This window comes from Felis catus, chromosome B3, assembly GCF_018350175.1.
Source record: "Felis catus isolate Fca126 chromosome B3, F.catus_Fca126_mat1.0, whole genome shotgun sequence".
NCBI lineage: Eukaryota > Metazoa > Chordata > Mammalia > Carnivora > Felidae > Felis > Felis catus.
This window is the reverse complement of record NC_058373.1, coordinates 37,190,870-37,217,465: the sequence shown is the minus strand read 5'-3', so window position 1 is coordinate 37,217,465 and position 26,596 is coordinate 37,190,870. Positions and strand designations below refer to the sequence as shown.

The following is a 26,596-nucleotide window of genomic DNA, read 5'->3' as shown; positions in this document are numbered from 1 at the left end:
TTCACTTTGCTAGCTTTAAAGTTTTTCTGGTGTAAGATTTCAAAGTAACAAACAAATAAGTCATTTGTAAGGTCATACTTTTGAAATGGTATCATTTAAAATTTTTAAGAGGTTTGGTAAAGATTAGTGAATGTTTCTTTTCCATTTATGTTATTTTTCTGGTTTTTAGTATGTTTTTGCTGGAAGGATGCTATGACATTTAAAAAGTGTTACCATACATTTCCTAAGTATCCTAGGTACATATGTAATATATGGTCTTTACCCTCAAACTGCTTTTATGTTGAAGTAGACATACATTTTGATTGTTTGCCCTAATTCAGAATTGTTTTTTTGTTTTTTTTTTTGCTTTTAAAAAAAGGGGGGTGGGCACCTGGGTGGCTCAGTTGGTTGAGCATGGACTTCAGCTCAAGATCAGGTCATGATCTTCAGGTCATGATCTCATGGTTTGTGGGTTCGGGCCCTGCACCCAGCTCTGTGCTGACAGCTCGGAGCCTAGAGCCTGCTTCGAGTTCTGTATCTGCCTCTCTCTCTGCCCCTCCCCCTCCTGTACTCTGTGTGTGTATGTGTGTGTCTCTCTCTCAAAAAATAATAAAAAAAAATTAAAAACAAAAAACTTTTAACAACCAATAATCAATAGTAGTTTTAAGCTTAGGGGAACAGAGGCACTGTTGGTTTTCTACTCTCTGCCCCTAACAACATTGTAAGTCTAAACTGTAACTGATAAACTAACCCATAGACATACTGAGGAAAAAAAAGACGTGTCGTCATGGGTCTTTTTTACCTTGTGTTTTACTCATTCCTACACAGGATGCTTGAGCTCCACATTGGAGCATCAGGTGGCTTCTCACCACCCGTCCTCAAATAAAAATAAGAAAGTGGAGGTGATTGATTTAACCATAGACAGTTCATCTGATGAAGAGGAGGAAGAGCCTTCTGCCAAGAGGACCTGTCCTTCCCTGTCTCCCACATCACCACTAAATAATAAAGGGTAAGTAACTGAGACCTTAACAAGTCATTGGGAAAGTTAATTTTGCAAATAGAGTTAAAAAAAATTCTGCCAGTAGGGGCTCCTGGGTGGCTTAGTTGGTCGAGTGTCCGACTTCGGCTCAGGTCATGATCTCACGGTTTGTGGGTTCGAGCCTCACATCAGGCTTGCTGCTGTCAGCTCAGAGCCTGCTTCAGATCTTCTGTTCCCCTCTCTCTCTGTCCCTCCCCGCTCACACTCGCTCACTCTCTTTCTCTCTCTCCAAAATAAACATTAAAAAATAATAATGAAATAAAAGATCAGCCAAATGAAATGATTATGCATGATTGTGAAACTTAGAAATCAAAGAATAGGTTGGAGTTTCCCCAGGTGTGTGATATATTTGAGGGGCTGGGACAGTGCGTTAAAGGAGTCCCTTGGATGCAGTATTTATCATACCAGAAGATGATTCTCGAACATTGGTTCTTAAACTTTGGTGTCTGGCAGAATCACCCAGAGCGCTCATTAAAACACACATTGCTCCCCTATTCCCACACATCTGATTCAGGAGTTGGGACTGAGAAAACTCACGTCTCTCATCCGTTCTTAGGTGATCTTAATGCTGCTCGTAGGATTTAGAACATTTACGCAACGTGTGCTTTAAGATTAATCCTAGGTTGAGTATTTCAAGTAGAAAGCAGAGGAGGACCAGAGGAATGCATTAAAGCTGCCTCAGAGTGTGTAAGGTGGGCAGTGAAGGAAGCCAGAGACTAAAGTTGCAGTGCCAATGCTTTCTGTTTTGCAGACTCATTTCCCATAGTTCCCATTAGTCCCCTATCAGTACCTTGGTTATGCTTCAGTTCTCTTTAGCAAATACTGTTATCTGCTTTATGTAAAACACCTTGTGCCTAACCTGGGTGATAATAAAATGGGTAAGCACAGTCCTAACTTTAAAGAGTTTCACATTTTGTAGAGGATGGTAAGACAAGGAGCTGTGCTCTTTAAATGGACTGCCTCATGAGACACGTTGGAGATTCTCAACAAGAAGACTTCATGTTTTGCTGAGGCACAGTTGTAGCACCCCAAAGAGAAGTCTAGAAATAGGCGTGCCCCCTTTTAGGTATATATCGGGAGAATGATGTGGCCTGTTGTAACTGAGTAGGAGCTAGTCAAATAATCTCCTTCCAGCGAGCAGTAGTGCCTGAAGAAAGAATGTTAAGTGAGAGAAGGCATTGTTGCAAAATTTCAGGGTTCCAGAGGGAAAGTTAACACCAGACCAAGGGCAGGCATTCCCATGCATGGAGTCAAATCATTGTCAGGTTTGATACTGTTTGATGAGATAAAAGATCTTCTATTTGGTAATAGTTGTAGTTACTTGAAAGGTAGAAGTTGCAGCAGTAAAAAGAGCATAATTATGATAAAGGTAACTTGCCTGTTAGAAACTGACTATTTCAGGAATCTTCATAATACAATCAAACCTGTTACACAGGTTAGTATTTTCACTCCAGAGTAGCTTATCAGCACACGTCAGACAGAAATAAAGACATTAATAGCAGTATCATTATTCTATGTAAAAAATAAAACATGAATATCTAAACACTGATTCTACTGTAAATCCTACCTTATGAAGATTTACGTCTGATGAAAGCCTACCCGGATGCCTGTTACCCAACAAACCTGACCTTGTTTTTGCACCAACTTATTTTATAAATCTGAGTGGGAGGGGAAAAAATGTCAAATTGCCAGAAGCCGGTATAGTTAGAACAAATATCTGTAGAATCTTGATCCCAAAATATTTTATATTTAATATCAAATCTTACTATGACCAAGTACATATTACCATATTATTTCTTCAAATACCATAATTGTAACGTTAAAAGGTATATCATAAATCTCTGGGTGTATACCTAATGGATTAAATGCACCATTATATATGTAAGTTGCTTCTACTCTGTAGAATATTTATAGTAGTCACATATATACATAAACTGTGCAATAATTTTGCTCTCTGACTATACATTTTTCCTTAAAGGAAACTTTTTGGAGTGTTTAGAAATCTGGTATTTCAATTCTTTGCACATTTGCTTTGCTGTTTTTCCAAAACTAGTTGTGTTTATCATGTTTGGAAAATTACATTAGGTGCATTAACTGCTTCCTGAGCTTACCAGTGACCAATTAAACCCAGATAAAGTATTTACCAATGCCAGACCTTTCTCTGTTTTCGGATAAAAACAAGCAACCTGCAAGTTTATGGCATTTTTAGAAGAATAATGCCATATTCAGCATTTGTGGCCATTTTACAATAATGACTAGCCAATAAATAAAAACCTCAACCCTAGGCATATTGTATTTGTTATTGTGCAGTGTAAAGGTGGAAATGCATCTTCAGAATAATATCACAGAATTGGAAGAAAAGGAGCCAGCCAGGAATTAGAGGCAAACATCAGTAAATGTAAAACATTTTGCTGTCTTCAGCCAGTGAGTGTTTAGTATTCATCCAGAAATTTCCTTTGCTGTTTGGTATACCAAGATATTTTCAAAGGCTAGCATTTCAACTGCTTTCTTCTGTCTTATAATCCCTTAGGCATTGTCAGAGGAGACAGCTAATGGAAAATGGTACTTTTTATAGATGTAAGAGGTTTAATTAAGTTTCCATTAGACAAAACATTTTTTATGAGGCAGAAGAGAGTATATTTTATGTTTCATATCCCATTCATGAAAAAGTGGCGGATGGTCATAACTAGAACTCTATTCCTGGAAATCCAACCTTGGCATCTTTTGAAATATTCTGAACTTGCATTGCACCATCGAAATTGAATCTCCATACCCAAGTACTTTATATGAAGTTTTAAAAGCAAAAAAATAGCCTCTTTATACCTTCTTTGTTCTTTATTTTCTATGACTTATATGCCTGTTAGCCTCTTGGATGATTGGGATAGCACATGACCCTCATGTTTGCACTCAGAACTATTAGAATTCTTTTTCTTTTTAAGATCATTTCAGTTCTTTCTTGTCTTTTTCATCTTTTCCCCTCCATTTTGCTTTTTTAATTAATTTTTTGTAAGGAAAAAAAGATTTAATTTCTCAGCTACTTAAACATTTCACTTTTTTCTTCCAGAATCCCTTTTTTTTGTCCCGTTCTCCACCCCCCCCCCCTCCATTATACTATTCTCTCTTTAAAACCTATCCACCACCTGTTCACTTTGGAGCACATCTTCTTGTCTTGCTGCCTCCGTTCGTTGAGCAGGCTTTGTATGCAAACAGTGTGCCGACAAGTGTGCGGGTATTGGGAATACCAGGATAAACAGTACCGTGTTTCTGTTCTCGTAAAGATTACAAGTGTGGGGGCCAGCTGTTAGCGCCACTGCTCAGATTGCTGCCATTTCCCAGTCTTGTCTGTGTGTGTTTTCTTTGTGGGGACATACCTATACTTTTGACTAGACAGCATTCCAGTGCTTATTTTTAAAGGGTTTCCAAATTTTGGCTGCTATAGATATCTTTCACTCATATCTCGCTGAAGTGGCTCAGCCATACCTTCCCCCTGCATTCCAAAAGTGTAGATGAGACAGCATGTGGCTTATGAATGTTGGATATATCATTTACCCATCCATTTCTCCCTATAGCCCCTGCAAAGTGCTACTCTATATACAGATTATTTCCGAATAATTATGATAGTTTAAATTATGTATTGCTTTGCTTGTCTTTTTATTTTCAGCACAAAAGCTAGGACTCATTTTGCAAGATGCGGTCCCCTTGTTAGAATTAAAAGTTCAACTGACTCATGAAAATTATGCGAACCTTTCCTTCTAGCATATTAAGTCTTCCACATCAAGCATCTCCAGTGTCCCGCACCCCAAGCCTCCCTGCTGTAGACACAAGCTACATTAATACATCCCTCATCCAGGACTACAGGCATCCTTTCCACATGACACCCATGCCTTATGACCTACAAGGTGAGTCACTGGTTCTTCTCTATTGTCACATAGCATTATGAATGCCTTTGATCTACATAGACTTCCTCCGGGTGAGTCTAGGGAAGAATGGAAAGATTGAAAAAACAGGGGCTTGGGCCTGGTGAACTGAGAGAAATTAACACGGTGGTCGTAAATAAATACAGACCCAGTTCCTTGTTTGTACCTTCATTAGTAGCCAATGTGTTACTACCAGCGGTGAGACTAGTACAAGGATCTCAAGGTTTTGTGACCTTCAGTGATCTACAAGTTGTTTTTGGATGACTTTCAATATGTTGCTTTGCAATTTGATATTTATGAAAACTATTTTTTTTTCCTGAATCCAGTTAATAATGCAACTGGCATTGTGGGAAACTGTGTTGTATTATGTTTTAAATAATGCTGAATTAAGACATTGGGAAGTTTTAATTTTTGTTCCAGCAAACCTGATTTTTCTTTTTAAAAGTAGTTTGAAATGTCAGTATACTCGCTGCACAATGTATTTGGGGTTGATAATAATCACTTACATTATCAAAAAATTATTAGTTCTGTGTCTTTGTAATTTAAGAATTTGTACATCTAAGAACATTTTTCTTTTTTATCCCAAAAAGCTGTGTGTGCTTACTGTAGAGAATTTAATACAAAAATATAAAGTGAAAGATTCCCTCCATCCCCTCCCCTACGGAAAAATCCGGGGCCACTGGCAAAGATTCTCGGAAGCTGAAATAGTTGAGTAGATTCTTAATGATTGTTATGAAAACCCTGTTTGAGCTCTGTCCAGTAGAACTTTCTGCGAGGAGGGAAATGTAATTTACAGTGGCCACTAGCCACATCTGGTTATGGAGCGTTTGAAACATGGTGGTTGTGACTGAAGAACTCAGTTCTTCATTTGACTTAATCTTAGTGAATTTGGGTACCCACATCATGTGGTTAGTGGCTACTCTGAGACAAGGCAGCCCTATTTCTCACTGAGGCTACTGCCAGATGTCCACATCAGGAACCACAGGGACTGTACATTTTGCAGATCCTCGTGTTATAACCTGTTCCAGTGTAGACAGTGGATGGATCCTCAGAGGATTTGTGTCGTCATATTTTTATCTACATCTGCTTGTTATCCGTTCCCCCAAGCTTAGATATCAGAATGAGGCCTTTTATTCACATGGGTTTCTTGTTCTCCATATCATACATTGAGCGATGCGGACGAGAGTGGGAATTAGAAGGAGCAGCTTGCGTGGACTCCATGGCAGCCAAGGACCAGACAGTCCTTCTGTGACACAGCACCCCAGCAGTCACACCCCTCCCATCTCTCCCCGCCCTCATGCCACTGGAGGATCTCTGAGTTGGAATCTGGTACAGATAGTGGCGAGTGAACAAATTTGAGAAAGAAAAAGAAAATCCGTGCTACAGCTTGCTTAACTTCCTTCTACGTATTCCTTCTACGTAAAACTTTCTCACCCACAAAATGAGGCCAGACATAATGACATACCTCACAGGTGCTTGTGAGGAGTACATTAGAGTAGTTTGAAATGTTAGTTAAGAGAAGTCAAGAAAAATTGGTGAAAAGTACTCTGTCCGTGTAAGGGATCATGTTCGATCCAGCAGGGTGGCAGTGACCCAAATCCCACAAATGGAGTTGCAAGGAGGGCAAATATGGCTAAAGCTTGAACTTCAGCCTTGGTAATCTAGAGAGGGGAGAGACCAACAGTGGGCTTCTGCTCTTCTTTTTAAATCCTAAATGAATTTAGAATTAGCATTTAAGATTTGTATTGGTTTCTAGAGTATTGGGGCATTAGGGAGGGTTTTTTGTTTTGTTTTATTTTTCAAAACTAAAATAATTTTTTTTCTCACAGGATTAGATTTCTTTCCTTTCTTATCAGGAGACAATCAGGTATGTTATATGAAACATATTGCTGTTGTCTTAATTGAACATTAAAGTATTTGTAAGTATATTATGTAGCTGTGAGAGAAGATAAATTTCTTAGAAAATTCAGAGTAGTCCTCATTATTGTTAAGGTTTTAAGCATTTAAATAAAAATCCCCTTGTTTCAGCTGTGCCTGAGTATATAGTCAGAATAGTATCTATTTGTTGGTTTCCAGTACTCTTTTATATAAAAAAGAAACAGGGCAGCAAGTCAGTTGATAAATCCTTGGCCAGATATCTCCATTAGAGAAAGAGGGTGGACTGTCTTCTTTCCTGCTGCTAATGAGCATATGCCTCTTTGGAAATAGAGTTTTGAGAATTGTTCGCATTACAAATTAAAACAAAACACAGCACAAGTTTTACTTTGGTTCTCCCCCACCCCACCCCCACCCCCCGTTTCAAATACAAAAATGTTCTCAAGATCAAGAACGTGATCATTACATATGGCCATTTGACTGTGAAATGTTGCAGTAGATATTTCAGGCATACCAGATATGCAGTATGTATTAAGTTGAGGACTTTGTTCTGCTGAGAAGGTCTATGAATTTAGAATTGATGGGTGTTTTGTCTTCTGTCTTCCCTCCCCAGCATTATAACACCTCCCTCCTTGCTGCCGCCGCAGCAGCGGTTTCCGATGATCAAGACCTCTTACACTCGTCTCGGTTTTTTCCGTATACCTCCTCACAGATGTTTCTCGATCAGTTAAGTGCAGGAGGCAGTACTTCTCTGCCAACCACCAATGGAAGCAGTAGTGGCAGTAACAGCAGCCTCGTGTCCTCCAACAGCCTGCGGGAGAGCCACAGCCACACCGTTGCCAACAGGAGCAGCGCGGACACGGCGTCCATCTTCGGCATCATCCCAGACATCATCTCGTTGGACTGATTCCCTCGCCCCTGCTGCTCCCACCCCTACCCCAGATTAAATGAACTTGGCAGAAAGAAGAGAACTTTGTGCTATGTTTTACCTTATTCTGTTTAGAAAAGTACACAAGCGTGTTTTTTTTTCCTTTTTTTAGGGAAAAAATTAAAAGAAATGTACAGAGAACAAAACTATATTTTCAGTTTTACTTTTGTATATAAATCTAAGACTGCCTGTCTGATAAAACACTTGTAAAAAACAAAAAAAAAAAAAAGGAAAGAAAAGAAAAAAAGAAAAAAAAAGTACCCACAAACCACCTTCAGTTCATTTTTTTCTGGATTCTGAAGATTTTTTTTTCATCATTTGTCCTATGGTTTTGGTTTTATTTTACTTCAATGGCATTATTTTATTTGCAATAACAGAAAAGGAATTGCATGTATGAAGTTTTAAATTGTGGGCTTTTCTTTGTTGTGGGGAGGGGGCTGGGGGGAGATCGTTTTAATTTCCATTTTCTAAAAAGGACAGACTTGGATTCTGTTTGTGCGTGTGCATATTTTATTCAGCCTTAAATTATAAATCTCATCTGTCCCACTGCATTCCCTGTGTATTTTCAGGACATAGCTCGTGGGTGTGTGTGTTCAGTGTGTGTGTCTGTGTATATTTTTCTGTCGTTACTGTTCCTTCTCCTCCCGAGTTTTCTGCATTCAGTTGATAAATCAGTTGCCTGCTTCTCTCAAAGTGCTTTGAAGGTCTTGAACTCCCGTATGAGCATCTTTATTGCTGTCCCAGTTGCATGTTCCCCATCACATATTCTTTCTTATTTGCTAGATACCCCCTGAGAATATGTTCTAGAGATTTGGAGTAAAGCTGTCTGGATAAAGGAGGAGGCTTGGCAGACCTGTGAATAATACACTTTAGTCTAGTTCTTTCTTCTAAATTTGGATTGCCAGTATTATGTATTTAAACCAAGTCTGTGAACACCTGCCTTTTTGGCCACGGGGTAACAAGTTTTCACGAAGATCTTCATGCCAAAGTAGGAAGTAAAAATAGCTTCAAAAGCCCTGTTGGGTGTCTTGTGCAGCTGACAGAGGTAAGGTTACATCGCTTCAAAAAAGAAAGCAAGACAGTCGATTACCCTAAAAGTAAATTCTCTTTGGAAAATACAGTGCACCACACACGTCCGTCTAGAAATCCACTATCTGATAAACAGTTAAAATGCAAAATAGGCTTGAGTCTTAGTCAATTTACTCCCTGGTTCTGAGTGAACTTCTTTTCTTAGCCTTGCGGTCTTGTTTGTTTTATTTTTTCTTCACCTTTTAAAGACACGCATGACATAGGAAAGTCAATATTGTTTCCTTTTTTCTTTTTTCTTTCTCTCTCTTTTTTTTAGAATTCATGGATCAATCTAATCTTATTAATAATGGAACATGTAAATATAGTGAGAACTGTTTTTCAGGAGATGAGTGTGGGTTGGAGGGAAGGAAGGTGGTTCTACTTGTGTTCCAGAATCCTCATCAGAGAGGTATCTTGTCCTTCGGGGAGCACCTGAAGGTGTGGAGGGGTTTAGCCAGTTTAACAGAAAAGATGGAGGAAAGAGCGTAACGCTTACCAGTTTCCCAGCCTGGATTTTTATATCACGACTGTTTATGTTCTCAGAGTTGGTGAAGGACCACCTTTGTGTATAAAAGTGTCGCTTCAACCTTGCAATGGTAACAAAATGATCTGCTTTATCCGGGTAGAATTCAAGATGGCTGTATCTTCAGTTGTATGATAAAAACGGTTCACATGACTGTGTGGCATCTAGAAATAATACCTGTTTTTACAGCATCTCTCTGCCACTAAATTGTTGACTTGAATTTTGAAAAACAAGTTGGTGTTGATATGTATATGTGTGTGTGTATATATGTATTTATAGACAAGTGTGTGTGAGTGACACGTGAGTTAATAGTCTTCCCCTACGCATGTGTATCCACACACACATGGCTGAGTTATAGTCACTAAACAATTTGCAATAAAAACAAAAGATTCATTGTCGGTGAAAACAGGAATTAGTGTTTTAATAAATCTGCTCTTATGGTGAGTAAACTCTTTAAGAACGCTCGTTGCCATATTAACTTAGGCTAAGATTTAAGAGTACCATAATTTGTGTCTAAATTCAGACTGAGATAGAAATCACTCAAGTTGTGGGGTGTTGCTTCTTATTTCACACTGTAATAGGAAACATCATTTCTATTAATTCAGCTACCTAAAATGAATAGTTTTCTGTATCCTCTTTTCTTTGTTTTTCTGTCATTGTTGTTAGTGGTCTCAAAATTCTGATCAATAACTTTGTGTGTAGTGCTGAATCCCAAACTCTGAATGATCCAGTTAAAAACCCATCCCTGTCCTTCCTTCAGCTGAGGTTTGGGGATGGTGAGTTTCCCTCAGTGTCCTGCATTATACCAGACTAAAGGAAGAACAGGTAATAAATAGGGAGAAAGAAATGTCTGTCTAGTGGCTTTGGTCATGTCTCCACAGGAGAAACGAACCATTCGATTGTCTTTCGATTTTAGTTCATTCCACTCTAAGGAGTTTGTTTCTTTCAGTTGTTGGCTTGCCAGAGTGTCGCAGTAGCAGTAGCTATCCCTCTGTTGGTCTCCTGGTCAACACTGGTCCATCAGACTGTTTTGATCGGTAGTCGTTATTGGTAGAGTCATGCCCTGCACCGTTATCTTCTAAGTTAAAAAAAAAAAAAAAGAAGAAGAAGAAGTGCACAGGCATTTCATCGGTTTTTTCCTTAACCCACCCTCACCCCACGCCAACACTGACATGCTGTCTGTGGACGAAGAGCGATTCCCAGAATCTTTAGGCAAGCTGCCACCATCCCCTTGCCGTGGGCTTTCCCAGTAGGTGCACATATGTTTCTGTTTCTGTACAGTACTCTGTATTTTTTGATAAAATAGCTATTTGACTTAGCAGGGTTGAAGTGGCTTTTAATTATCTTGTGGGCATTATTGGACACGTCTTTTTAAAAACAATCTGACCTTAATCGTGCCACACTTGGTTGACTAATTTATTTTGAGCATTAAAGTTTTTCTTCTGTTAATTTAGACATTATCACAATTCTGTATCGTTACTGACTTAGGAAAGATTGCACTTAAGCTTCTGTTAAATGTGATTTCTTGGCAGATTTTCCTTTGAGTCAAATGTCTGAAACAATGAACATATATCCCAATTTTAAACTAACTAATTGTGGAAAGAACATTTTTAAACAATTCCAAGTTTAAATCCATAAGACACTTCAAGATCTTCAGAACTTTAAAGCACATTTAAAATTATTTTAGTAAGAATTTTGTTTTATCAATACATGTTGAATTCTGTTTTTTAGTTAAAAAAAAAAAAACACAAAGCTTAGATTTCAGAAAGAGGGAGGGAGAATAGCTGGTGGTCCCAGAGTGTGCTGCTGTTAATTGTTTAATTAACAAAGGGGAAATGTATATAAACAGATATAAAAGTTACCATAAATTCCATGAACTTAAATCTGTGATTCATTGCCTTAAAACTTTCTCTCTTAGAATTTCCATACCGCATGCCAAACCAGTAAAATGGCTTTTAAAAATGTATAGTAGACCAATGTCAGTTTGTATAAAAGTACCAAGTGAAAATATTTATTACATGCATTGGAAAAAAATTGTTTACCTATTGAATGTTACCTGTTTATGTAGAGCTCTTTAGATGTAATAAAAGAAAAGCCTTCAGTTAATTTGTCTTCTGTAAAATATACCGTGGGTATGCAAGGGACCATCCCCGTAAGAAAACTGATAATGCTTGGTGTTTCAGAGCACCATTCATCCAGAGATTTCAAAGCATGGCAGTTAATTCCCTTGCAACATGCTTTGAGGTAAGTAATGCATATACAGCCATCATTCCCCCTTTCTTACTGAAATATGGCAAGCTTTGTACTGAAACCACAGCATCTGTTTAGTTTTAAATCTATTTGATAATCTGCAGTTTGAGTGCTAAGAGAGGTGTGGCCTGTTTTTGTAAACAACGCTAGGTGCTAGGTAAACCAACTGGGATTTCAGGAATGAACAAGAAACGGCCTTGGGGTAGTAAGAGAAGGCCTTTCCTGGGGTAGAGGTTTCAGTGAGAACGAGTCACAGGGTCACAGGGTCTTGGAGTCCTAGCCACTGAACACCCGGAATTAGGAACACGGAGTCGGTGCAGATGAGCCCAGGCTCTAATGACCAAGCCACTCAGGTGCTTTGGGCAAGCGATACTTCCTGGTAGGAAAATGAGATTGATAAAACTTTGCTTTAAAACCATCCTGGGACCATTCAGTGACAAACATTTAAAAAGCTTGGAGGGGAAGTACCCTTGTTTATTATTTTAGCCCAGAACTTCCTTTCCTGTCCTATCTAACTCCTAGGTATCTGCTGTATCATCCGTGGTATTCCAGATTGGCTGTGCAGGACTTGCTTCCTCATGTCCATGACGAGTCAAAAAGAGATGTGGGGCCAGGACCCCTAAGCCTTGGCTGAAAGTGAAATGTAGCAGTTCTCAATGGGGTACCGCAGAGAAGCCTTCAGGTAACGAAATTTAAGCACCAGCATACACACAACACCCCCCCCCCCCCAACTTGCTTTGGCCTCTAAAAGGGCCCTGGGAACAGCCCTAGCAATTCAGTATGTTTATTTATGTGTTGTTTTTTTTTTAATGTTTATTTACTTTTGAGAGAGAGAAAGACAGAGTGTGTGTTCGGGAGGGACAGAGAGAGGTGGGGGGAGACACAGAATCCAAAACAGGCTCCAGGCTCTGAGCTGTAAGCACAGCCTGATGCGGGGCTGGAACTGGTGAACTGCGAGATCGCCACCAGAGCCACCCAGGCGCCCCTCTCTTCATGTATTCTTAAAAGAAGGCCATTGAATTGTATAAGCCTCAGGCCGCACAAATCCTGGATGTGCCCCTGCACCATGTGAACCTGGGCTCCCCAGCCAGATGGTCACAAGTTCACCTACTTGGTGTTGGGGCCATTTACTGCCTGCCCCCAAGAGTGCTCGGAAAATGACCTTGGTTAGGTCTGAAGCCACAGCATCGGGAGATGGTTGCAGTAACACGGGGACCGATCTGTCCCTTTCAGTTTCCCTTGTGCCTAGCCCTTAGATTTGTGTTTTGTGTAACCTCCCAAAAGACACACCTCCCTCTGAATTTAGTTTTCTTTTGCTTTGGCCACTAAGGTGCCATTAAAAAGCCACAAGCCCACAGAGCCCAATTTTGATACATATAAGGATGAAAATCCCTGTACTTAGAGCTCTGCCCTGCCCCGGCTTAAACATGCTAGTGTGTGACTCCAGCCCTTTTTAGGGCTGTGCTGACACTGCCAGTGGATCCACAAATTTGTTGAGCACACGGGCAGCACCAGCCTGGCACCTCCTGGGTACGTGAGTCACTTAAAAATCTCCAGCTGGAAGAGGTCCCAGCAGGGCTCTCGCTGTGTCCCAGCCATGGCCGGTTGCTCCCCTCATTACTTGCCATTAGTCTTGGGGGGAAATGGCTTGAAGCCATGATCAATTTGGCCCACTTGAGCCGACCCCTCCTAGTGCCGTGACCCTCTCCGATAACAGTAGAGCTCGAAATTCAGACGGGAGCTCCTCTCAAGCTCTGCGGGGTCCTGATGAATGCAACGTGTCACATCTGACGTCCTGTGGTGTGAGCTGTAAAGCCAGATCACTCTTCCTGCTGTTTAGCCGATGCCGCCCTGTTTTAACACGACGGTTTTCACTCTATGGTCTGTGTTTATGAATGAATATCCCGAACTGTGTCACTATGTGCTGAGCTGGGAATAAGAATTTGTAAGCGGCCCCGTGGTGCCACAAGAAATGTTAACCATGATCTTTCGTTCATTTGTTTTAGCTCTTTGCTTGATGCTGGTTCTCAGCTAGCACTGGCTTTGCCTTGGAAACGTGGAAGATGGTTCCAGCACCCAAATACAGAATAGTGTCTTTTGGTAGATTGTCCTTTTTAGGAGACCCACCCGCATGGTAACTCAGGACCGCACAGTGCTCTGCGATTGGCAATGGCGGTTTCAAGCCACTATTTCAGACCATCCTCAGGGGGCTCTGTGAGGTAAGAAGTAGGAATCTAACTTTAGGAATCCAGCTGAGGCTTTGAGGGGGTGAAATGACTTACCCAGAGTCCAGAGTCACATAGCTTGGCAAATGGCAGAGTCAGAAGTGGAACCTAGGCCCAACTCCAAACCTTGGGCTCTTTCGATGCTATAAAGGGCTGGACTAATGGTAGTTATTAAAATCAGTATAAATCTTTTTATTAAAGGCCTGCTGATGCCACAGCTGAGATCCTTTAGTCTCAGAGCCAAGCTACCCTCTGGTACCGTCGGGTCATGTCACCCCGCTGCCGTGTTCACCATTTCCCCAGAGGGAACGGAACACTTTTCTTTTCAGAAGCTCCTCATCTCTGCATCTCCAGGGCCAGGGGGAGGCTCCCTCACCTCCTCTTCGCTCAGTAGTCCTGCACAGGGATGGTGATCTTGTCGATAAATTCATCATACTTCACTTTGCCATTTGGTTCAATCTCTGCTTCCCTGAAAAGATCGTCCACTGCAAAAAATCACATTAATTTTTCAGGTTGGCCATAGTGTTACATGATAGGACATCGAGTCAATTACTGGGGGGCTGAGGCTCCCCAGAGGTCTTCCCTTGTGTCCAATGGACCGTTCCTGTAGACTAAGAAATAAACTAGTGAACAGAACAGGACAACCCATCCCCTGTCCCTGAAGGCCACTGATTCAATTTTGAGCTAATCAGGCTTTCTGCAGGGGCCAGGATAGAGGGTAAGGAGGTGTACTAAGTGAGGATTAAGCCACTGAAGCCACTTTGTGCTTGTTTTTCTCTTCATTTTTTTTTCTTCTTTTTTTAAGAAAAATATCTGACCCCTGTGCCTGTATTTCCAGAAATGGTTGATGTGGATTTTACCTCCTATAGCCCACCCTCTCAGCCTCCCAGCAGAACAGACAGCCTCAGCAGCCCCATCCTGGGCCACCCTGTCCCTGGCTTTGGCTTGCCAGCTCTCCCTTCCAAATTGGCATGCCCCACCCTAAGAAGGGACTTGGTGACAAGTGGTGTCGGTCACCATCACCTCTCTTTTAAGATGTGTGTGTTTAGGGATGGGGGTAGTATGAGAGAAAATAAATTCAACTGTGTCTAAAGCTCATAGTATACAAAACTGTCATTGTTCTCTGACATTGCTAAAAAAAAATCATTTACTTGTTTCTTCTGGTTCTGGATTCCTCAGACAAAATACTAGCTTGTCCCAGATGTTGGCAAGAAAGGCCATTTCGGCTTACGTTTCTCCACACACTGGCCTCATGGGGCCAGCCTACCTTTGGCTCTTAGGGCCATCCTCATCCTCTTGCAAAAACCATTTCACTGGCCTGTGTCAACTTCCCTGGCACTAGATGTCCCCGACACATAATTCTGGGCAGTTGGGAAATAGCCCGTGATTCTCTGCTCAACCGTCCATCCTCCCCTAAAATGTAATTACTCTGCTGTGTGCCTAAGCTGATGGTAATTCTGAGTATGTTTAGAATGTTGCGGAGACTGTAATTTATCTTGTTTCCTGAAGAAGCTTCTACCCATCAGCCATTTGGTTCAGACCTTCCCAGTGGACAGGCCCAACACCAGCTTGCGACATCAAGCACTGCAGCCTTCTCCTGTCCAGAGAAGGGGCCGCGCTTCACGGCCAAGTGCTGATGATGCCTTCTGGGTAGAGCGGTGGGTCCCTCTGACCCCATAAAGAACCAAGGTGCTGAAATTCTAAGCCTGTCCCAGGCCTTCAAATGGAGGCCTCCCTGGCAGCCTTCTCCAGCTGTTTGGAGGATGCTTCTTAATAAAATTGAAGGTTTTCTTTCAGTCATCCAGGGTAAAAGATTCCTACTTCTAGTATCATCTTTCCTCTCTCCCACAATGAGAGGAAGGGAAATCGGGCTTCCCGCTTGTCTGGAACACATTACCAGTTTGTTTGAAATGTCACTTCAGTGGTTAAACAAACAAGATGCGTGTGAGTTTGGGGGCCATGGTGTTGCTTTAGACTGAGATCATTAACCGTAAGAATTAAGGTCCCAGCCGGCCCCCTCTGCCAACACGCCGCCTGGAACATAAAAGGCCGAGCGGTGTCCTCAGAGCCTGAGAGCGAAGGAGAGCCCATGTTTTTCCCCGGTTCACATTAACACAGCTACAGTGAAAGATGGGATCGTGATAGCTGGCAGCCTGAAAAAGCGGGGGAAAGCTGAATCTGCCGTCTGTAGCGCTATTTTTAAATGTGCTGTGCCTTAGTGACTGCGGATAAAATCTTAAGTAGACTGCTTTACAGAATGTTAGCTCTTGGGAGGATCTGAGGGACTGTCTATTGTAACATTGTTTCCCAAAGGGAAAACCGAGGAGAGTGAGAGAGGTTAAGAAACTCATCTGAGGTCCCGCAAATGAGGGGGGGGGGGGGGGGGGAGCCAGGAGTCCAATCTAATTCAAACCACAACCTTGCAACCCCTCCGCTGGTCCCTTATGATTTAACCAAAGGCTAAAAGGTCCACGGTTACTGAAGCCTTTTCCTCCGGCCTGCTTGTGTCCTAGCCCAGCCCTCCCGGCCCCACCACAGGCAGGCCCAGCGGCCTAACTGGAAATGCCAGCCTCTGGTGGCCAGCCTGGGATGGCTGGTGTGGCAGGGCCCAGGGGCTAGGCTGGAAGATTGCCAGCGGATGGCCCAGCATTGGGGTCATCCCATAGAGCGTCCAAAGGGCTTTCCCAGAAGACCCTGGCCCCTTGTCCTGCTCTGAGGTAGGAAGGCACACTGAGCTGCTAGAAGGTGCCAGGCGAAGGCCACCACGGATGCTCCTTATGGATGAGCTCTTAAAGCTGGCTGAGTCGTGAGGAGAGGGAGCAGAGTAGCATCTCAGTTTGGAAGCTCTTGGCATTAGCGACAACTTCAGAAGACAGCCCTGGCAAGGGGAAAGAGGCTCGGGGGACGTGCGTGTGTCCAACTGACCTTCATTCAACAACTAGCTGTTACCTGCCAGTCACTCGTGTCACCATTTAGCAGTGTAAGGGGGCCACTAATGCCCCCAGGGCTGTCGTGAGCGCTAAATGAAGGCTCATAGTAAGGCCCAAGTAGATCCGGGCTGGGTTTCCCTGGGTCTTCCCTTCACCCTGGCAGACTTCCCCTGTCACTCTTGGGCCCCCTCGTTCTTCCCCTGGGCTCCAGAGTTCACTGAGCAGCCGTCTGGGGCATGCATCAAATGCGGTGTGTGCACAGTCCTGCCGGCGTGGTGTCCTTCCCCCAACTCCCTAATCCTCCTCTGCTGCAGGCCTTTACCTTCCTTGTGGGTGAGCTTCTCCCCCAGTGTCATGAGTTTTGACCGCAGCTCGGACGCCATGATGTAGCCTTTCTTCTCCTTGTCTGCCATCAACATGGCCAAGAGGATTTCTTTCTTTGGGTCCTCTTGTTTTATTTGCGTGTGCATAATGGTCAGGAACGTGGAGAAATCCAGCTCCCCGTTTCTGTCTGGGAAACCCACAAACACAGCAGACTGAGCAGGGAGGGAAGAGCTAACTGGCCCCCTGCCCAAGTCTTTATGGCCAGTTCAAGGGCCACCTACTTCAGGGAGTGCCGTGATGGTGCTGGTGTTATAGTGAGGATGCAGCTGAGATCCCACCATGGATCTGCCTCATTCAATCCTCCCAGTAATCCTCAGTGACCATGGCTACCATTGCCCATTTTGCCCACTAAGGAGACAGAGGCCCCAGAGCGTGGGGTCATCTCACAGAGCAGTGGCAGGACCAGGATGGAGCACACTTCCTCTGCCCCTCTTCTGGGTGCTTCCCTCCTGCCCTGAACTGGAGGGAGGTACCCCACGCGTCCATGCTTGCAGCCACTGCAGTACATCCGCAAGGACGCACAGGTGACCCACCTGGAACCTCAGGCCCCAGTCCCACCCGCTCACCTGCCTTTCTCCTCACTGCAGCCTCCGGCCTAGGCTCCCCAGCCCAGGCCCCTCCTCCAGGCGCGCCTGGGCCCCTCAGCCCAGGCCCTGGCCGGCTACAAGTGCAGGAAGTCAGAACTTCCCCTCACCACAAGTTCCTGTTTGGAGGAGACAGAAGCCAAAGGAAACCACCACCCCTTCAGAGCTGGAAACAGGGGATCTCAGTCACGAAGCACCCCATCACCAGGCTCCAGATCTTCAGAGGCCTGCCTCCAGGATGGGCTCCTAGCACTGCCACAGGTATGCTCTGCTGGGACCCCAGGGTAACCCTGGCAGGTGGTGCGAACCCATCTGCAAGACGAGCAACGAGGTGCAGACACCGAGGCCTTTGGGCTCCAGGTCAAGTGCTCTTTCCGGTCTACCTCCTTCCTCTGGGCCAGTCTTTCCTTCCTGTGTGTCCAGCTACCAGTGCAACATCCATCCTGGCCTCTGACACCTCTCTTTTCGGGTTTTCTTATTTTTATTTCTTTAAAAAACAAATTAAAAAAATTTTTTTTAATGTTTATTTTTGAGAGAGAGAGATAGAGCATGCGTGGGACAGAGGCAAAGAGAGAGGGAGATACAGAATCCGAAGCAGGATCCAGGCTCTGAGCTGTCAGCACAGAGCCCAACATGGGGCTTGAACTCACGAACTGTGAGATCAGGACCTGAGCTGAAGTCGGATGCTTAACCGACTGAGCCACCCAGGCACCCCTAAAAAATAAATTTTTTAAATTATTTTTTAAATTTAATTAGAGCATGCGCAAGTGGGGGAGAGGGGCAGAGGGAGAAAGAGAGAGAATCTTAAGCAGACTCCACACTCAGTGAAGAGCCTGATGGCAGGCTCAGTCCCACGACCCTGGGATCATGACCCAAGACAAAATCGAGAGTCACATGCTCAACTGACTGAGCCATCCAGGTGCCCTTCCCCCCAAAAATAAATTAAAAAAAAAAAATAAAACTTGTTTCTAGTTATCAAAGTCCTATATGTTCCCACTGTCAAACAAACAAGAAACAACAATAAAGGGTATACAAATCATCCCTAATCCCATCTCCAGAGAGAACAATTTGGTAGCATCTTGGGTGGGTTTCCTTCTACCCTTTCCTCAGAGTGTTGCATCGTTTTTAGGAGGTCAGTCTTTGGAAGAAGAATCAGGTCCCAACCCTGATTCCACCATTGGCTTAAGAACTTGGGCAAGTTACCTAATGGTTCTGACCCTTGGTTTTTACCTATGAAACAGGATGATGCCTACTTTACAGTTGTTCAAGCTAAGCACGTGACAAGTACTCAGTGAAGGGAGACACCGGGGATCGCTGTTAGCCCTATCTGTACGGCAGGTTTGTGATGACCTAGTTGGAACGTCTAGATCCCGTGGTCCCCTGTGCGAGATGGGGTGGGGGTGGGGGTGTCACTGGTTGCTATGAGGATTCCAGGAAGCCTGAGGGATACACTGTACCCCTGGCCAGATGTCTCCACAGCTAGCGCTGGTGAGTTCTGACTCCCACCTGCCCCTCCACCAGCTGGGCTGTTCACACCCCCACCCTCTGGGCCACCCCCTGCTGGGCCCCTCCCCAGGACCAGAGCTGCCGGGCTCAGGGCCCACCCACCAGCCCAGATAGTGTATTCCCCTCCGGCAAGCGCCCACTCACCGATCCCGTGAGTCTGCAGGTGCCGCTGCACCTCTCCAGGTGTCGGGCTGGCCCCCAGGCACCTCATCACCACCATGAGGTCAGTGGCTTTTATCTTCCCCCGCTGCTGCTTGTCATACAGGGAGAAGCATTCCTTGTACTCTGTGCACAGCCCAGAAGAGAGAGTCAGCCGCACATACTTGCTCTCCACCCCCATGCCCTCTCTGTCCTCCCTTTCCCTTCCCTCCCCCTTCCTTTTGCTGACTCCCTCTCCTCCTCCCTTCTTAGAGTTGCCAGATACAGCAAATGAAAATACAGGGCTGCCATATCCTATTGACTAGAAGCAAGTTACGGTTTCCACCGACACTCAGGGGTAGGGGATCATACTGGAACATGATTACTAGGAGATGGGGATCCTGAGGGCTGCACTAACATCTATCCAACACACCACGTGTTGCAAAGAATCTAGGGTGACCATGTATGTACATCCTGCTAGACATGCACCAGGGGCTTTCTGCTTTCAGTGCGTCATGTGTTGTCTGTGCTATTCTGTGACAATATTTGTCGTAGCATTGCTTGTTATAGTAGAAGATTGGAAACAACCTAACTATATATCAATGGAAGATTGGCTAAATATATTACATTATAGTCATAGCATGGACTATTTTGCAGCTGTTTAAAAAAAATGAAGCAGAATCATATACACAAATCAAAACAATCTCCAAGAACAGAGCTAAGTAAGACTAAGGCAAAGGACATAATAGTCCATCTAATATGCTGCCATTTGTGTTAAAATAAATAACGGGGGAAAGGGAGAGAAATACCACTTAATGATATAAATAATTGGAAAAATTGCCTGAAGGAAAATGGAAGACTGAGGAATAGGAATGGGAGAGAAACTTTACACTGGATATATTTTTTACTTATTTTTTAACTATGTGTATCCTGCCTATTCACAAAAAGAGTAATAAGAATTTTTTAAGGAAAAAAAATTACAGGGCTGCCAAGTTAAACTGAACTTCTGATAAACAGTGAATACGTTTTTAGTATCAGTATATCCTGCATTTTGCATGGGATATACTTATACTAAAAGGTTTTTGCTGTTTATCTGAAATCCAGATTTAACTGGGTGTCCGGTATTTTATCTGGCAACCCTATCACCCTCCTTCTCCTGACTTCCCTTCTGTCTCCTCCCTCGCTCTCCCTTCCTGCCTCTCCCTCTTCCCTTCCTTCTCTTTTCTCTTCTCTTTTCTCCCCCTCCTTAACTGAATAAAACCAGAGGAAAGCAATCCTACCCTCCAGGGCCAGCCCATGGAGACCAGGAATCTACAGCAGGGCGTCCAGGCTCCAGGGCACCTTGGCAAAGACAGCTTATGTGGGAAACCAGGGAAATAATGCCTCCGGGTTACTGAGAGGAGCAGAAATCCCTTCTGGGAAGGCCTGGCAGAGAATGGCTGTCCTATGTGGCGACAGTTACTGTCACAACTGTGGGCACTGCTGTGTCCACTCTCCAGCCCGCTGCCTCCAGGCTGCCGAGCCCTCAAGCTGTCCTCTGACACAAGCCCTGGTCCTGTTCTCAAAGACTTCAAGGGGTGCTGCCGGGACGTTGTCCCAGGCTCTGACTAAATCTGGCTTGCTGCTGTCCTCAACCCTTCCTGCCTGGGGGAGACACAATGGCTGCCAGAGCTGAGGCTTCTCTAGACCCAGTCTCAAGGCCCAGGGGAGCCCCGCTCTCAGCCCTGAGGGCACAGTGAGGCCAGCAGGGAGCTGGGGAAGATCCTGGGCCCCACCACTGAGATTCCCATTCAGGCTGGGTGGGGGCTGCCATCAGAATTGGTCAAAAGCTGCCCGGGGGGCTCTCCAATCCCTGAGGCCCACAGGGTGGTGCACCCCCCATCGGGGCCTCTCAGCATCCAGCTCCTCTGTTCCTCATACCACCTGGCTGGTGCCTCAGAGGCTGGGCCCTAGGCTCCCTACCTGTAATAATAATAACAAAAAAATGGCGGCTTACAGTACTGAGCACTTCACCTGGGCCCGGTTCATCCTGCAATGACCCTGTGATGCACCACGTGGTACCTCTACCCTTCCCATTGTGTAGAGGGGGCCACTGAAGGCTGGGCGGCTGAGGGCCTGGCTCCTGAAGTTCAGCTCCACCCTCGAGGCCACTCTGGATCCCAGATTCCCAGGCAGAGGCCACCAGAGGGCAGAAGGGGATGAGGGGAGAGGGACGGAAGGTCCCCAGTTCAGCCCCTTCAGTTCCCCGATTAAGGCCTCTCCTTGCAGCCTAGGATTTCAGCAGAGCTGCTAATAAAAGGCAGCCTCCCCGGTGGGGTTTAGAGACAATTAGTTGCCTTTGTGCCTGTGGAGAGGTTGAAGGGGAAGGCCTAGCCCTTTCAGAACTTTCCAGAGCCTGGGCTCGGAGAGGGCCAGAACACATATGTGACCAGGGAGCAGAAACTGAAGTGTCCCAGGGAAGCAGCACCAGAGCCTGGCCTAAGATCCCGCCTTTGGTTCCTGCAAAACCTAACTCCCTCCAAGAGGGCCCAGTGCCATCACCTTATATGGAGGGATAGAGCGGGGGCTGCCCTGCACGTAGGCCTTCAAACTCCCACAGCGCCCTTCCTGGGGACCTCCCACGGCCACCCCACCTTGTCTTCTGTCAGTTTGCCCTCTGAGACCTCATCCTATGACAGCTTTTCAGACCAGTGCTGCAAGGCAGTCATCACAGGTCATGGGGCCTGGAATCAGACAGATTCTACAGATGGGCAAACTTTCTCTCCCACTTGGATCAGTAACTGGGACGGTGCCCCTGACATCAGCAGGGCTAGGGGCAAATGGAGTCCCATCGCCTAATAGACTGTTTCATAAAATACGTTCTTTCTTCCCACCTTGACAAATATACCATCGAAAGATCTGGAAGGCCAGATCTGAACTGGATCTCCCGTGCTGGAACAAAACAGCAAGGCTGTTACATTTATTTCCCAATAAATGTAATGTCGCTAAATCTGATAAGTGAGCTACTGTTACACTATTTCTCACCCTTGGACAGATTACATTCATGAAACTGAACCCTCTTTCAAATCTTCAGCACTACTGATTGCAATAGGGCTATTTTAAAACATTTGCTGTATAGATGCAGGGATTGGAAGGAACACTGTTTGATGCTACATTACTCAGTAATGGCTCATTTCAACAACCAGCTCAGAGTACTCCTAAAATTATACCACCTGGCTCATGCTAGTTAGAGCAAGTCTGGGTGACACCGGCCCGAGGCAGGCCCAGGGTCATGTGTATGATGACCTCCTCTCTGTCCCTTGCTCACAGCAGCCTAGTGAGTCAGCGTCATTCTCCCTACTTCACAGATGAGAACACTGAGGCTCAGGGGTGACTGGACCCCAGGTCACTGCCTCCAAAACCCCTGGCCTTTCCACTCCAGTGGGCCACATCTGCCCAATCTCTCATTTATTAAGCATTAGTGGCCACTTTCTCGGTGTCGGGTACTGGGATGCAAAGGGAGGATTTCCTTCTTCCCTTCTGGGAGCTCCACAGGTCACTGAGCCTCGGAACCAGGCGTGGGTTGGTAGAGGGGGGTTCACGAGACTGACAGCTGGACCCCAGCCTTGAGTCAACATTCAGTCTGCCCTTCAGACTTGGGCAAGAGAGGTCCCTGCTCTGGCCCTCCTCTTGGGGTGAGCATGTCGAGCGATCTAAGACCAGGTGCACTCCTGGAGCCTGCAACCCACCCACCCACTCTAGACCAAGCTCCGGGGACCTAGAACTCTAGAATCCCTGCCCAAGGAACCCTAAGCACACCTCCGGCTCCTGCAGTTGCTAGCTGGGCTCTGCTGCCCACCCCCTGGCTCAGGTCCGGGCCCCTGAGTTCTATGTAAGCCAGATCTCCCCTCCTGGCCTTGTGGACACACCACGCTGTGCTGTGCTGTGCCAACACTGAGGCCGGCTGGGTGGCAGGCGGGCTAGGGGACTTAGGGAGTAAATGCTCCAAAACTAGGCTGGCTGTCAGGGCACAGGTGACCTCAGAGGCCACCTTAGCCGATCCCCGTTTCACAGATGGGGAGACTGAGGCCCAGAGAGCAGAAGTGCCTGCCCAAGAGTGCAGACCAGGGCTCTTTTGCCTCTCAGCTCCTTTTGTTTGACTCTCAGCCATAAGCAGTTAATGACCGCACTCTCCACCTCCTATCCCTCCTCCCAAATCTAGCTATCAGATCCCCGGAGAAAAACCTCCAGGGCGCCCGCTCCTATCTCCCTAACTTGTAAGTCACACCGACAAATGTCATAGCAACACTTCCACCTCTGAGCCCTACCCCCACCTTCTCAGCTGTGGTGTCCCCGGCAGCAGGCGGCCCCTTGCCTGTGGGTGGGCCTGGCTCTCCCACCAGCCGCTTTCCTCCCCACCGATAAAAAAAACAAAACAAAACAAAAAAAACGGGCAGAGCAAATTGCCTAATGAGACCCATATTTTGCTGTGAGTTGCTAATTAAAGAGCAAAGCCAACCTACCATTAATTTGGTCCTGGGAAAGAAACTTGGCCTGTAGCAGAGAGAGGAGAACAGTCAGGGAGGGGACTCCAGGAAAGCGCCTCCCACCCCCCAGTGCGGGGGGGGGGGCAGCCTAGCTGGAAGACACAGCCCCCTACTCACCATCGCGGGGCCTCAGGCTGTCGCCTGTGGGCTCCCGGCTCCCACAACCGCCTGTTCTGTCCCTCTCCTCCCGGCTCCAAGTCGAAAGTCCGCCAAGCTGGGTGGAGGCCCCAGTAATAAATCCGCGGCTGCCATGGAGACCAGGCCCAGTGCCCGGGTCAGATTCCAGCTTCCCCGAGCACAGCTGATGCCCCGCCACCGCCCGGCCAGGGCGACAGGTTTCACTTCGAGAAAATGAGGCTGCGGAAAGAGCTCCCCCAGGACTCGTCCTGCATCAGGACGCTGATGCTCTGTAGCAAACGGACACGTGCCCTGGTTCCTTCCTGGGAGCCCTCCGTGGACACCGGGAAAGTGTCGGTGAGTACACAGAAGGGGGTCCCTGCCTGGGGAGGGAGTGGGGGGGTGGTCTTTTCTCTCCCCTGGGACTAAGCTGGGGGCTGACAATTCCTCCTTGGTGCCTGGCACTTTGCACCCCGTCTTACTTAAGGCCCATCACACACCATCCTGGAGGCAGCAGGGAGCCCTACCATGGTGGTGCAGCCGGGCAGTGGGCACCCCGCTGCCCAGGCCTCGTGGTACAGAGTGAGGAAGGGACATGGGCTTCCTGCTCTTGGGTTGGATTCAAATCCTTCCCTTGGGTTCATTTGCTGAGTGACCCCGGAGCATCATCTCACTGCTCTGTGCCTCAGTTTCTGCACCGGGCATCATCACAGGACTGTTGAGAGAATAAATGACTAGTGCACAATCGGTTGGTTCCCTTCCCTCCTTCTGGGGACCCTGAGAACAGGGGTGGGGTGATGCCTGCACTGGGGTCTCAGAGCCCACAGCGAGCTACCCAGGGGGTTCAGGGGGAGGCCTCTTAGGTGACTTTCCCCAGTCAGGAAGGCTGCTCTTCATTTCCCTCCTCTGCCACCTAGAACTCCCACCCCTCTGGCAGAAGCTGCTGACATTCCTGCGTCCTCTCACTGGTTTGTGCTGCACTCCCCCCACCCCCAGAAGGGGAGTGTTTCCCCAGGGCCCTCCGCAGCTGCTGGCTCCCTGTCTGTGGGGCTCCAACTCCAGGGTGGCACCTGCTTTGTTAGGTTTGGCATGGGTGGCCCCACAGGCTGTGCTCTGCACAAGGGCCCCCAGCTCAGGGGATGAGTGGGGCCTGGTGAGGGGCTGCACGTGCCTGGAGGAAGGCAGGGGGGCTCTTGCTAATGTATACAAGACGCGTGGACAGGGGGCCTGCCCTTGGTCCGGCCTCCTTCCCTCCTCGCCTGACCACCTCCACCTGGAAGGTTCGCTTCCCCCAGATGGAGTCACTTCTTCACACCTGTTTCTAGGCCCAGAGAATTTCGGCTGGAGGATTTGACTACTCTCTGTTGGGGCTGAGAAGAGGAAAGGCAGGCAGGAGGCAGGAGAGGAGAGGGCTCCTGCTAATAGCCTTGTGGGGAGAAGAGGTGGGGCAAAGTCAGGTGGGGCCTTGGAGGCCAGGGGTGGGGGCACAGAGCTGAGGCTGGTGGGGAGGCCTGCAGGGGCGAGGCCAAAGCACTCGCTCGGAATCACCCTGTGTTTGGGAAGGCGCTCATGCGGGAGACAAGACATTTTCAATCCATGAAGCTGTATACTCACCATGAAAAATAGAAACCCCGTCCAATACCAACTGAGGGCTGAGACTTTGTTCACCAGAAGGGCCCCATCACCAGAGGTTCTGATTCAGCAGACAGAAGGGGCCAGTTTGTATTTTCCTCTGCCATCCTCGTGTGCCAGTCAGGGCCACACTTCGAGAACCACTGGCCTACAGGTAGCTAGAGGGAGTGAAGCCAGGTTGTAATTAAGAAGTATTTCTGGGGCATCTGGGTGGTTCAGCTGGTTAAGCATCTGACTCTTGATATCAGCTCAGGTTGTGACCTCACAATTCATGAGATCGAGCCCTGCATAGGGCTGTGCTGACAGTGCAGAGCCTGCTTGGGATTCTCTCTCTCCCTCTCCCTCTGCCCCTCTCCTGCTCTCTCTCTCTCTCTCTCTCTCAAAATAAATAAATAAAAACTTAAAAGAAAAAAGAAGTATTTCTAGGGAAACATTTCCAGGAAACTACCCAAAGAGATCTCTGTCAAGAGAGACACCAAATTTCCAAGACTCTAATAATTTGCTGTGATTTCTTTTCCATTCTGAACATTCACTTTTGTACCTAATTTTTTATTCACTTTTTCTTGCTTTTTGTTTTTAATCAAGGGCTCCCCAAGTTGTAGAAGCTTCAGCCCCCACACAACCAGGCCCGTGCCTGCTCACGAGACCTCCCGCAAAGCTGTGCCGTGGAGAACAGGCCAGAGGCAGGGCTGGAAGGAGCGGTGTCCTCGAGGCGAGGAAGGAATCAAATGTGGTTGCTGGGTAAGTGGAGGCAGGGCCTGTGAAGGTGCGAGCACCTCCTGTCTGGCGTGGCCCTTCCTGTGTTCTCTGGTAACAGTAGCCCCAGCCAGTCCCTGGTGGCTGTGTGGTGTGAGACCCGGAGGGAGTAAGTGACTTGCCCAAGGCTCAGTGCCAACCTCCAACACACCAGCTTCCCCACCCCTCAGGGCACCCTCTCTGTTTCAGCCTCTGGGACGGGTTGGCAGCATGGCTGGG

General features: G+C 46.4%; 3 protein-coding genes and 1 long non-coding RNA gene across 11 annotated transcripts in view; 2 read left to right on the top strand and 2 right to left on the bottom strand.

Moving 5' to 3' along the window:
* The window catches only part of PIAS1 (protein inhibitor of activated STAT 1), a 129,690-nt gene extending 118,255 nt beyond the window's left edge, over positions 1-11,435 (top strand). For 6 of the 8 annotated variants that reach the window (XM_003987009.5, XM_023255139.2, XM_023255137.2 and 3 more), the window contains exons 11-14: positions 808-988; positions 4,775-4,917; positions 6,765-6,802; positions 7,424-11,435. In XM_003987009.5, coding sequence (XP_003987058.2) covers positions 808-988; positions 4,775-4,917; positions 6,765-6,802; positions 7,424-7,717 — 656 coding nt within the window. In that variant the 3' untranslated portion in view covers positions 7,718-11,435. The remainder of the gene's footprint in view (positions 1-807; positions 989-4,774; positions 4,918-6,764; positions 6,803-7,423) is intronic. The other 2 variants (XM_045059119.1, XM_045059120.1) reach the window with 2 other exon arrangements.
* The window catches only part of CLN6 (CLN6 transmembrane ER protein), a 34,003-nt gene continuing 17,129 nt past the window's right edge, over positions 9,723-26,596 (bottom strand). The window contains exons 8-13 of the transcript XR_006599068.1: positions 25,604-25,779; positions 23,990-24,704; positions 23,849-23,879; positions 19,353-19,493; positions 14,181-14,289; positions 9,723-12,209 (exon numbers count right to left, since the gene is read on the bottom strand). The gene's annotated coding sequence lies outside the window, so the exon portion shown is untranslated. The remainder of the gene's footprint in view (positions 12,210-14,180; positions 14,290-19,352; positions 19,494-23,848; positions 23,880-23,989; positions 24,705-25,603; positions 25,780-26,596) is intronic.
* Positions 13,970-25,733, bottom strand: CALML4 (calmodulin like 4). The gene is given in 6 exon segments (XM_045059123.1): positions 13,970-14,289; positions 17,057-17,245; positions 19,353-19,493; positions 23,849-23,879; positions 23,990-24,229; positions 25,604-25,733. Coding segments are annotated over 6 exon segments (702 nt in total). The 5' UTR covers positions 25,607-25,733; the 3' UTR covers positions 13,970-14,191.
* On the top strand, positions 17,284-26,344 carry LOC123385879. Its single transcript, XR_006599069.1, has 3 exons — positions 17,284-17,963; positions 18,944-24,346; positions 26,207-26,344. It is a non-coding gene; the product is annotated as an uncharacterized LOC123385879 (long non-coding RNA).